Source organism: Echinops telfairi, unplaced genomic scaffold, assembly GCF_000313985.2.
Source record: "Echinops telfairi isolate 266 unplaced genomic scaffold, ASM31398v2 ScPeMD7_38;HRSCAF=143, whole genome shotgun sequence".
In the NCBI taxonomy this organism is placed as follows: Eukaryota; Metazoa; Chordata; class Mammalia; order Afrosoricida; family Tenrecidae; genus Echinops; species Echinops telfairi.
This window is the reverse complement of record NW_022103936.1, coordinates 1,768,525-1,781,220: the sequence shown is the minus strand read 5'-3', so window position 1 is coordinate 1,781,220 and position 12,696 is coordinate 1,768,525. Positions and strand designations below refer to the sequence as shown.

Sequence of the window (12,696 nt, the reverse complement as noted above, 5' to 3'; positions counted from 1 at the left end):
AGATGAATGGATCAAAAAACGGTGATACATACATACATACAATGGAGTACTACGCATCCCTAAAAAGCAGCAATGAACGCACGAAGCATATTGCCAAATGGGAAGAACTGGAGGAAATCATGCTAATTGAAGTAAGCCAAGCACAAAAGGGCAAGTACAACATGAGTCCACTGAGGTACGCTTAAAAAAATGGGGCATAGGGGAAAAGCTACTGTATATATACATCCCTGGGATGAGGTCCAGTTACTATGACAGAGGCCAAACCCATTCCAGTGATAACATAGAGCATCCAACTAAATAGAAGGGGGAAAGAAAGAGAGAGAAAAAAAGACAAGGGTAGGGGGCAGAGAGCACTAACCCACCCAAGGGGAGGGAACTGTTTACAGTATACTCAGAATGTAGTTTGCAGTGTAATTTACTTTTATTGTATTTCAAGATTGACACCCTCCTGGTTGGGTTAGAAATTTTGACACCATAAAATGAATCAAACAAGTGAAATACTGGCGAGAGTTCTGGGACTGTTTCATCCAGGGCCCTACCCATCAAAGTAGCTAGATATACTTGTAACTATTTATGGCTTGGTCCACACTCGGGTCCAAAAGCTTCAGGTGTATTTGGAGAATGTTCTGATTGTTGAGTTTCACCATTGCAATGTATAGAGAAGACCTGTTTAGTCAGGGTTATACCAAACCAAAACCCAAAGTCACTGCCTTGAATTCGATGCCGGCTCATTTTGACCCTGTCACATTACAGATAGAATTACCCTTGTGGGTTTCTGAAACTATAACTGTTTACAGGGGTAGAAAGCTGCATTGTTCTTCCATGGAGCAGTTGGTGGTTTTGAACTGCTCACCTTATGGTAAGCAGCCTAATGGGTTAAGCCACCAGCGTTCCTCAGGGCTACACATCCCTCCTAATTTCCTTTTCAGTCTGATCATCAGGTTATTAGCAAAGGAATCATTCGGTGCTTATTTGAAAACGTACCTTGGCAAATACCTGTTCAAATGTTCAGGCAATTCAAAGTGTTCCCTCTAACAAGCAGGGCAAAGCTGGGTAAGCTGCAAAAGACTGGCATGTTTCCAACCTAGAGATGAGCTAAGGGAAGTGCTTCAAAGAAGGCTGCTTTTAGGAACAAAGAAGCTTGTGACCTGAGGGTGTTGACCACTTTAAAAGCATCCTTAACATCCTGAATCTCAAAGAGAGTTTAGCCTTTACTCTTCAAGGCTTTGCTCAGTTTGACTGATTATACTTGTTAATTAGTGACAGTAAATAGAGAAGAAAAGATGCTATGTGGCTCATTTTTATCTTTTCTGGCACTGTACAATGAAGTTTTTTACTGGGTTTGGCACTCACAAGTGTAGTTCAATGCATCACACAAAGGGACAGCAGAGGAAGATATCGCAAAGACATGGCACTAGCGTCATTAAATGAATTAAAGAGCCATGAAAACAAAGAGCACAGCTGGAAAATGGAAATGCATTAAAACTGGAATAAATTTCTTTTTGTGTTCTGTAATACTAGATGAAGACATTATTTGTAAGCTTATGTTAGACGAACCATTTCTGTATTGATGTGATACAAAAGAGGATAAAGTCTCAAAATGGGTGAGAACAGACTTGTGTGTTTAATTTCTTATTAGGGTATCCACCACCATCAGTACCCATTGCATACAGTATTGAAGTCTCATTTACTATGTATACATTTGTAGCTAAAAACAAACAAACAAACAAAAAACAGGTACTATTGACGAGACTCTGACCCATAGTGACCCCATGTATATCAGAGCTTTATAAATTTTTCAATGTCTGATTTTTAAAGAGATAACCAAGGCCTTTCTTTCCCAGAACCTCTAGGTGGACTGGGGAAGATGCCAGTCTTTCATTTAGCAGCTGAGTTCAGGGGATTTTCTGATAGGGTTTAGTATTTATGACTCTTAAGGGTGTATGATTTTGATATTAACAAGTATACGTAGATTACTCCAGAACTCAGAGCTACTTCCCCTATATTATATTTAGCCCTGGTGACACATAGTGAGTTATGCACAGGGCTGTTAACCATAGGGCCAGCCATTCAAAACCACCAGCCATGTCACAGGAGAAAGAGGTTTTCTACTCCTGTAAAGAGTTTCAGTGTCAGAAACCCACAGAAATAGTTCTACCTCTCCTATAGTGTTGCTCTAAGTTGACACTATAAGTCAGTGAGTTTGGTTTGACTCTTGATATGCAAAGCAATCCTATGATTGATTTATAACAGAGATTATTATTCTTATTTTATAGGCAGGTGTGGCGCAGTTAATTACTTGATATGGCCCTGCTAGCCATAGTTGTTGTAACTCCCACCAAGAAATGGAGTAGGACAAATGTGAGGTACTTGTAGTCACTCCCCAAGCTCACCCTTCAGCCACATAAAAGGCAGGCCTATAAAGTGAACAATAGCACCTGGGAGGAACATACTCCTCAGAACAATCAATAATACGAGACCAAAAAGGAAAAAAATACTTTCCCCAAAGCATGTTAAGTGGGCAGGAAAGAGCAGAAAACTATGAGATCAGAAACAAAGGACCCAAGATGGTTATGGGGAAAGTACTGACACATTGTAGGTATTACAACTAATGTTATGGAATGATGTGTGTATAAATTTGCTGAATGGGAAATTAATTCGCTCTGTAAACTTGTACCTAAACCAAAAATTATGATAGAGATTTTGAGTTGCGTGACAGCAGTCATTCTCCAGAAAGTCACCAGATTTTCCGGATTCACCAGGTGTGCAATTATGCCTCTATGATGGGACCCCAGTAACAGCCTGAACACCGATGCTCAGTGAGCTTACCTACTTGGCAATATTCTGACCATACTGTCACACAGCATCGCCAGGAAAACAACATGCTACCAACTAAATGGGGAGAATATGGCTGGTAGCTCTGTGTGTGGAGGTTCCCCGAACTCTATCGTTGGCTAATTTTAATGTGTATCCTTTCTTTGTTATAAACTGTAATCATTAATATTTAAAAAACCTCATTAGGTAAGACTTTCTCTCATAGGTCTGTATACTAATACTTATATTTTGCTTTATTATACTTTATAGTGCTTTGCAGATATGCATTATTTTAGAAATTGACAGTTTTTGACATTCCAGCCCTGAGCAAGTATATCAATACCATTTTCTTTTAGTAGGTGCTTACTTTGTGTCTCTATATCACATTTTGGTAATTCTCACAATATTTTGAACTTTTTCATACTGCTAATACAACAGTGACTATATCCTATCTGAATATAAAGCCCATCTCAAGAACAGATTTGATGCATTGAACACTAATGACTGAATACCAGATGAGTTGTGGATCAACATCAACAGCATGCATGAAGACAAAAGGTCATTAGAAAGACAAAGAAAGAAAGAAAGCAAAATGGATGTCAGAAAAGACTATGAAACTTGCTCTCAAACATAGAGTTGAATAGACAATTTCAAAGGGCAGCTCAAGAAGATAAAGTATTATAATGAAATGTAAAAGGGAAGAATACAATTAGCATTTCTCAATCTAAACGACCTGAAGAAACATATTCAAGCCTCAAGTTGAAATATTGAAGGATTCTATGGTCAAAATATTGAGTGATACAGAAAAAGCACCAAGCAAACCCCACCAAAAATGAATTGGTTTATATTCAATGATTTCAAGAAGTAGCATATGCCCAAGAACCAACAGTATTTAAAATAGAGCACCATTACTGGTTGGAGGAGAGACAGGTGGGACCCCCAAGACTGAGGTTTTCTGTCACCTTGCAGGTTGGGAACAGAAGGCCCACTCCTATGATGGAATAGTCAGCCATTTAAAATCAAAGGTGCAGCATTTACCCAAGGACACAGGTTAGGAGATAGGCAAGAGGGAGGAATGGAAAAGGGACAGCATAGAATAGGGGATGATACATTGAAGGTATTGCAATGGATGAGAGTTGACAGTGTGTTTGAACTGTTGAATGTGAAATTGATATTTGCACTGTAAATTTTCACTTCAATAAAAACCAAGCTTGCTGCCATTGAGTCAATTCTGACTCATAGCGAGCCGCTGTGAACAATCTGATATTGTAACTGTATATTGGAGTGGAAAGCCCAGTCTTTGTCTTGAGGAGCTGGTGGTGGTTTCGAACTGCTGACCAAGCAGATCGCAGCCCAACTTTTCACCGAGTTCAAAATAAAAATTGGGGGGAAAAGAACCAGTGGTATTGAAGGAAGTAGTCCAAGCAGCACTGAAGGCATTAATGGGGGAGGGGGAAGGGCTTCAGGAACTGACAGACTATCAATTGAAATGTTTTAACAAGCTGATGCAGTGCTGGAAGCACTCACTCGTCCATGCAAGAAATATGGAAGACAGCTACTTGGCCAATCTATTGAAAGTGATCCCTATTTGTGCCCATCCTAAAGAAAGCTTATTGAGAATGCAGAAATTATCCATCAATATCACTAAACTCATATCCAAGCAAAATTTTACTGAAGATAATTCAAAAAGGGTAGCAGCAGTACTTTGACAGGGAGCTGCATTCAAAGAGGACATGAGAGATATTGCTGACCCCAGAAGAATCTTGTTTTCTCAACTAAAGGATTTAGAATATATGGATCATAATAAACCATATATAACATTGAAAAGAATGGGGATTCCAGTACATAGACCAGGAGGCCACCCTTTGGAACAGAACAATGGTATTGTCCATGGCTTAAAATCAGGAAAAGTGTACAAAAGGGCTTTATCCTTTCACCATACTTATTCAGTCTTCCTGCCTAGCAAATAAGCTGAGATGTTGGAGTTTATGACAAAAAATGAGGCCTTATGATTGGAGGAAGGTTTATTAACAACCTGTGATATGCAAAAGACATAACTTTGCTTGCTAAAAGCAAGGGGACATGAAGCAGTTACTGATGAAAATCAAAGACCAGAGCTTTCAGTTTGAATTACAACTCAATATAAAGGAAGCAAGCATCTCATAACTGGACCAATAGACAACATCATGATATAAAGAGAAAATATTTTGAAGGTATCAGGGATTTCATTTTACTTGAATTCACTATCAACACTTATGAAGGCAACAGTCACGAAACCAAACGATGTATTTGAATGGACAAATCTCCTGCACAAGACCTCTTTATTTATTTTTTGATAGCTTAATTTTTTATTCTTTTTATAGGTATTGTTAAAAAAATTGGGGCTCGTACAACTCTTACCACAATCCATACATCAATTGAATCTGGCATGTTTGTTTGTACATATGTTGCCCTCATTCTTTTCTAGACATTTGCTTTCTATTGAGCCCTTGTTATCAGCTCTTTTTTTATTCCCCCACCCTAATAACCCCCCAATAGATTGTACATTGTTATTATTTTCATCTCTCACACCAACCACTGTCTCCTTTCCCCTATGTTTTCTGTTGTTCTTCCCCCTGTAGAGGGGTATATGGTTATACGTCGATAATTGTGATCGGTTCCCCCTTTGTCCCTTCCTCTCCCCCGCTTCCCCCTACCCTTCTGGTGTCACTATTCCCACTCCTGTTCCTGGATTCTGTGTGTCGTGAGCTCCTATCCCTTTCTATACCTGTGTACATGTTCTGGTCTAGTCTGAATTGAGAAGCAGCACTGGGTCATGGTAGTGGGGGGTGAGGAAGACTCAAGGAACCAGAGGAATATAGTGTTTCATCGATGCTTTACTGTACCCTGGTAACTCATCCCTTCCCTGTGGCCCCTCTATGGGGAGATTGTTTCATTAACAAGACCTCTTTAAAGTGTTAAAGGGCAAAGGTGTCACTTTCAAGTCTAAGGTGTGCTTGACCCAGGTCACAGTATTTCCAGCTGCTTTATATGCATGTGAAAATTGGACAATGGAAAAGGAAGATTTCAGAAAAATTGATACATTTCAGTGATGGTGATGGTGAAGAGTATTGACAGTTCTATGGAGTGCCAGAAGAACAAACAAGTCTGTCTTGAAAGGTCAGCCAGTATGTTCCCTAGAAGTGAAGATGGCTAGACTTCATCTCACATGCTTTGACCATATTATCAGGAGAGATCAGTCCCTTGAAAAGGACATTCGGCTTGGTGTAAATTTGAGGGTCAGTGAAAAAGAGGGAGACCATTGAGGAGATGGATTAACATTGGCTACATCGATGGACTAAAATCTAACAAAAATTGTGCGGAGAGTGCAGGGCAGACAGTATTTCATTGTGTTGTCCATATTATTTTTCACAGTATAGGGGACTAGAAATATCAATAAACATGTCTCAGCATAGGGGACTGGAAATATCAATAAACATGTCTCATAACCATTTATGGCAATTATGAAAACACACGTGTTGTGTATTAAACACCCAAATCCTATGAATCCATTTATGGCAATTATTAAAACACAGGTTGTGTCTTAAACATCCAAATCCTATGAATAGAGTGCTGCAGTAATTTAAAATGTCGCATTACTGATTGGTATCCCTATAAGAACTAACAGGAAAGTTCAGTTCAGAAGCTTGCAGTGTACAATACCCAGGGGAAGGTTTTCTAAGACACAGCTTACCTGGCCATGTGAAAGTGGCCCTTTTTGGTGGGTGCTTTGTGTGTGTGTGATTTTTCTTAGCACAAAGATTAGTAGATTACTTCATAGAACACCAGGAAAACGCTATCACAAAATAGATCCATATGCACGTAAACTTAAGTGTCAAATAGAAGTAGAGAATGAACATTTTCACCAAAAAAAATTCTAAGGCGTTTTACAAATGCCTATATGTGCAGAACACTGTTGGTGTATTTATTTTTAATCTTCAGATAGAAATGAGCTTTTTATTCCTTCCCTACGCCTTTGCTTTCTTCCTGGCAAAATGACAAAAGTCTCAGTACTCCAACTGTGTATTATCTTTACCTGCAAAGCAGTTTCCTTGGAGCTTTGCTAAAAATGATTTGGGCTATTTTTTGGTTATGTTGTTTGAGTCGAATTTGATTTTTCCCTACTTGTTTGTCATCTGAAGTTTTTCCCTTACCTTAGAAAACACTTCCACTGTTGCATCCTCTAAGCACTCTAGCAGCAATTTGTGGTACTTATGTGTCTAATAGGCACTTATTGATGGCTAATTACTTATAGTTTGATTAAGAGAAGCAATTCTGGGAGAACATCGTTTCTCGATAATAGCAAACCACAAGATGTTCCTAGCCATCCTTGACAAAATAAGAATCATATTTATCTATGAATCTTCAATACACCTGCAATAGCTGCGTGTTACAGCAAGCCGCCAGACCTTCACTTGTGGAAGATAATTAGATTAAAAATACAAACATAATTTAGCATTTTTCCTCTTCCACTATTTAGGCTTGGAGATATTTTACCTGAAACAGTGGACTCAAACACAGCAGCAAATATGAGAATGACACAAGATAAGACAGTGTTTCACTCTGTGGTACACAGAGTCACTTTAAGTTGGAACTAACTCGATGGCCTCTAACATCAACAGTTTTTACTTTCCTTTGATGAAAATTTTAGGTCTATAAAATCTGAATAGTCAGCTTCCATCTTCATTTTTCATACTTCATGGTAGCACGCCCTTTATGTTCCAGTATAAGTGAATAGTTGTACTATAGAGAGTAATGGCAGAGCTGCCAGTTATAATTTTCATTTTTATTAAAGCGTGGCAATATAATTCCGTTGGGTCCCTGTATGTACTTGGCTCTTTAGCCCAAGGAATCCAAACATGTCACCCTACATATCACAACTCAGTGGCAGGAAAGATAACTGACAGCCATCACAGTAAATTTTTAGGCAATATGATTCACTGCTCAACCGATGTTCACTTGAGGCCAAATCTTAATTTTAACTCTGAAGTATAGCTCCATATTTTCAACAACAAATGAACCTTCAAAGCGAAAATTCCTGGTAAAGTGACAGTCTCATAATGCAGTGTCTAATTTTACTTGGCCAGCTCCCTGATTTATAATTAAATTGAAGGCACACATTTAAAGATAACTAATTATTTCATTTACTGGCCTATATTAGATCTAAGTGTCTCTATTATGGTGGCATACTCATGCCCCTGTAATTTAGATGATGTTGGCAATTTACCTTAAAACTTCACAGTTTTTAAACCATAATACAAATCTGCTTGGAGTTAACAATCACCTTTTTTTTTTTTTGACAAGACTTCTCTAACAGAAAAAATAGACGATTTAACTCAAAACTACTTCAGTCAGATTATTACGTTTTTCATTCACTATAGTGCTTGATGAGGAGTCCTGGTGGCATGGTGGTTACAAGTTGGGCTTATAGCTGCAAGGTCAGCAGTTCAAACCATTGCCTGTTACTCAGTAGAAAAATGAGGCTTTCTGCTCAGGTATGTATGTTTACAGTCTCGGAAGCCCAAAGGGATAGTTTTACTGTCCTATAGCACTGAAGTTAAAAAAAATTTATGTAGCACTTGGTACTGTTTGTCTTTGATGCACTTCCCTCTATATCTTACCTAAGAAAATAACTTTCGATGCTTTGGTTTAGAGTAGCTTTTTAAGGTTAGATTATAAAGCATCATTTCTTTGTATCAGTATGACATTGTGTCATTTAGTCATTAGTTGACGAATGTTTGGATTGTTTCTAACTTTTGGCTATTTTGAATAGCTGTGGATACAAGTTTTGGGGTACAAGTTTTTTTTTAATTAAATACTTTTATTGGGGGCTCTTGCATCTCTTATCACAGCCCATACATTCATCCATTGTGTCAAGCACATTTTGCACATATGCTGCTATAATCATTTTCAAAACATTCTCTTCCCACCTGAACCCCTTATATCAGCTCCCAATTTTCCCCCTCCCTCCCCCACCCTCCCTCCTTAACAAACTCTTGATGAGTTATGGATTATTATTTCCATATCTTACATCGCCCCTCACCTGCTTTTCTGTTATTCGTCCTCCCGGGAGGGAGTTATAGATTGATCCTTGTGATCAACTTCCCCTTTCTCCCCCCACCCTCCCCTAATCCTCCTGGTATCTCTACTCTCATTGTCGGCCTTAAGGGGTTTATCTATCCTGGATTCCCTGTGTTTTGGGCTCTTATGTGTACCAGTGTGCATGTTCTGGTCTAATTTGATTTGTACGGTAGAATTGAGGTTATGATAGTGGGGAAGGAAACACCGAAGGACTAGAGGAAAGTTGTGTGTTTCATTGGTGCTATACTGCATTCTGACTGGCTCATCTCTTCCCTGTGACCCTTCTGTGAAGGGATGTCCAATTGTCTAAAGATGAGCATTGGGTCTCCACTCAATGCCCACCCCACCCCCAATTCACATTGGGCATGATTTTGTTCTGGGTCTTAGATGCCTGATACCTGATTCCATTGACACCTCATGATCACACAGGCTGGTGTGCTTCTTCCATGTGGACTTTGTTACTTCTCAGCTAGATGGCCGCTTGTTTATCTTCAAGCCGTAAAGACTCCAGACACTATATCTTTTGATAGCCGGGCACCATTAACTTTCTTCCTCACATTTGCTTATGCACCCATTTTGTCTTCAGTGATCATGTCAGGAAGGTGAGCATCACAGAAGTGTTACTGTGTTGAGGGAGTACTTGAGTCGAGGCTCAATGTCCATCTGCAACCTTAATTCTTAACATATAGATTTGAGTATAAAGTTTTATTCCCCTCTTGATATATATATACACACACACACACATATATATGTTTACATAAGTGCATGCCTGTATTTAGACCTCTATAAATGTCTTTTGCCTCCTGGTTCTTTCCTCTATTTCCTTTGACTTCCCTCTTGTCCTACCATCATGTTCGGCCTTCATTCGAGATTTAGTAATTCCTTGCTGCTACATTGCCCTTAATTAAGCCTCACTAGGCATCCTATGCCCTTCTCTCCATTGATTTTAGTTCACTTGTTATTCCCTTGTCCCTGGGTTGGTACCCCACTCCACCCTCAACTTTCCTTTCTCCCACCTCCCCTTCTCCTGTATCCCCCTGGAACCATTGGTCCCATTCTTTTTATCTCCGAATTATTTATCCCACCTATCTTATCTAGATAGACATGCAGAGACAATAATTAGCGCAAAAAATAGGCAAAGCCAAAGAAAACAACAAAAGAAGGCAAGACCGACAAAATAATAACAACAAAAAGAAAGCCACTGACAAAAATAGAAAAGCCTATAAATAGCTCAAGATCTGTTTGTTGGCCTTTATGAGTGTTTTCCAGTTGAGTCTGATGAATTGCCACACTCTGTCTCCAAAGTTTATTTTTGGTATTTCATCACTTTGCTCCCCTTGCTGCTCTGTTGCATGCCCTTAGTGTTTCTCCCCAGCAAGATGGGGTCAGCTTGTGCACAATTCCCACACTGTGTCTCTAGTGTTGTCCTCCCCGCAGCACAATGGTTTAGTGAGGGACCATCGTGTTTCGTGGTGGGGCCAGGTCTATGGTCCTCTCTGTGCATTATCTGCTCTGAGCAGGAATATCGTTCTCAGGGCTTGGTGGGCCAGGATGTTCTCCACTCCCTCTCCATCCCTTTTCTTTTCTCCCATGTGCTCTAATCAGATACACCCCTCTCCCCAAACTAGCCCTAGTGCTTTCCTCTGAAGTGCATTCTTCTGGGGTGGGGGGTGGGGTCCACATACAGTATATCTCCACAGGAGAGGGAGAGAGAGGCAGGGCTTCAACCAGATGCACCAAGAGGTGAATACAACATACCAACATGTACCAGGGAACCAATAGAGAGGTCTGCAGGGCCAGCCCCAATTCCAACTACTACTGCTAAATTTAAGCATTGTTCAATAACCTTAAAGGAAGTGATGGTAAGGAAATAACCAGAATCTTGGAGGCAAATAAGTCTCCAACAGTGGAAATGGGACAGAGACTGACTTAAGACTACAGAAGATATTCTCCAAGATTAATCCATAACATTTTGGACTGCCTTCCAGGGCCCAAACCAAAGTAAGGGACACAAGGCCCTATCAGGGTAAACATTTACAAGACCCTAGTCCTAGCCCTGATGCCTACAGAAGCATCTGAACAAATAACTTCATCTGCCTTCCTCTGACTGTCAAAAGAAAGAACAGTGAGGATATACTTGTTTAATAAAAGCAGCAATTGACAGATACCACTGCTCTCTTCCATTACACAGTGGCATTCTCAAGCCACTTTCGCGTGCATTATATCATTGCGCCAACCAGAACTGCTCAGGGCTAGAAGTGCAGAGGGTATTATCTCCCCACGAGAGATGCACAAATAAGTTTAGGAAGACTTCAGGATTTGATCAAGTTGGCAGAGTTAAAATCTGAATTCAGACCTTCTGACTCCACTTTTGTCCTTATAGTACACCATACCCAGTCTCTCATTAAGGTTCTTCTTAGCACTCCAATTTTTATATCTATGTTAATTAGAAGTATTTATGAAGCCACAGTGATGGCTGTTTAATAACTTAACAAGATGACTTTGAAAGTGCCTGTTGTCCACTTACAAATAACCTTATTGAGTAAGCAAAACAGAACCTAAAGGAATTCATCTAGTGGTTTTCTTAATGCCAGGGCTTAAAGTTTTAGAAGACCTAAAACCATTTCTAAATGCTTATAAAACTTAAAAGTCATTTTTGTTGTTTATCTTGCTCTCAACAAAGCTTGGAAGCCACTGGAAGCATAAGTATAACTTTGCTAAACACATTAACAAGCTGGGATTAGGGCAGGGCTATGTAACAGAAAACCTGGGTTCTCTCTCCCTGTATTGGGAAGCTATCCAGAGAAAAGCAGGAGAAAATATGTAATTTGCTGTTCTTTTTCTGCACAGCCCTGCTTCTAACAAAAACTTTCTGACACTAGCAAGAAATATAATTTTAAGTGCCCACAGAAAGTTGCAATGGTGTCGCAAATGTACTTTTGTGGCTACAATAAATTAATATGGCAAGCGTTTGAATTACTTAGAAATGAAGAGAAACTTACCCCTTCCCATGATTTCTTGTGGCCTCTGGCAGGTCTCTGGATGATTAGTCCCTGCAAAAAACACAGCACATACACACCATCAGACTCTCAGAGGCTGGGTCGGTGCATTTACCCCTGTAAAGAGTTATAGTCCATTCAAACCCCATTCAAGCTGATATGGTCAATGTGAGATTTTCGTTTCAGCTCCAATCACACTCTAATCTTGTCTCCTTACATAAATGTTTTCTCTATCACAAAGATATCTAACCTCTGAGAACAGAGATATAGCATGGTGAAAACATGACTTTATGTCAAATTGCTTTTTGAACTTGTATTTCTAGCAGTAGTTTCTGCACTTGCCAAATAAAAATCCTAAAATTGGCCACTTTCTTAACTGTAAGGGACACAGTGATATTAATAAAAATTATGGATAAAGAGGTCAAAAGGCTCAATTTTAACAACCAAGCTAACATGGCATTAGCTTGCATGTCGCTGGCATTCCGTCAGTATCACTCTGTGACATATCCAACACTTTTTATATTGCAACCTTTCCCCCAGTGGTGTTAGCTCCCCTAATCCAGTTATTCCTAATGCAAAGAATTCCACAGAGTTAGTATTCTTAATAAACAATCTGAGTCAATGAACATGAAATAATGATACCAGAAACGTTGGAGAAACCAACCACATATTGCCAGTGCAGGAGAAACGGTGGGCATCAAGAAACACCACTTCTGTTTCCAAAAACCTAAAAGGCATACACACACACACACACTGCCCCCCC

General features: G+C 39.5%; 1 protein-coding gene across 1 annotated transcript in view; it reads right to left on the bottom strand.

Annotated features, from left to right (window-relative positions):
* PRRG1 (proline rich and Gla domain 1) overlaps nucleotides 1-12,696 on the bottom strand; it is a 102,598-nt gene that overhangs the window by 43,074 nt on the left and 46,828 nt on the right. Inside the window, exon 2 of the mRNA XM_004717247.2 lies at nucleotides 11,937-11,987. Coding sequence (XP_004717304.1) covers nucleotides 11,937-11,946 — 10 coding nt within the window. The 5' untranslated portion in view covers nucleotides 11,947-11,987. The remainder of the gene's footprint in view (nucleotides 1-11,936; nucleotides 11,988-12,696) is intronic.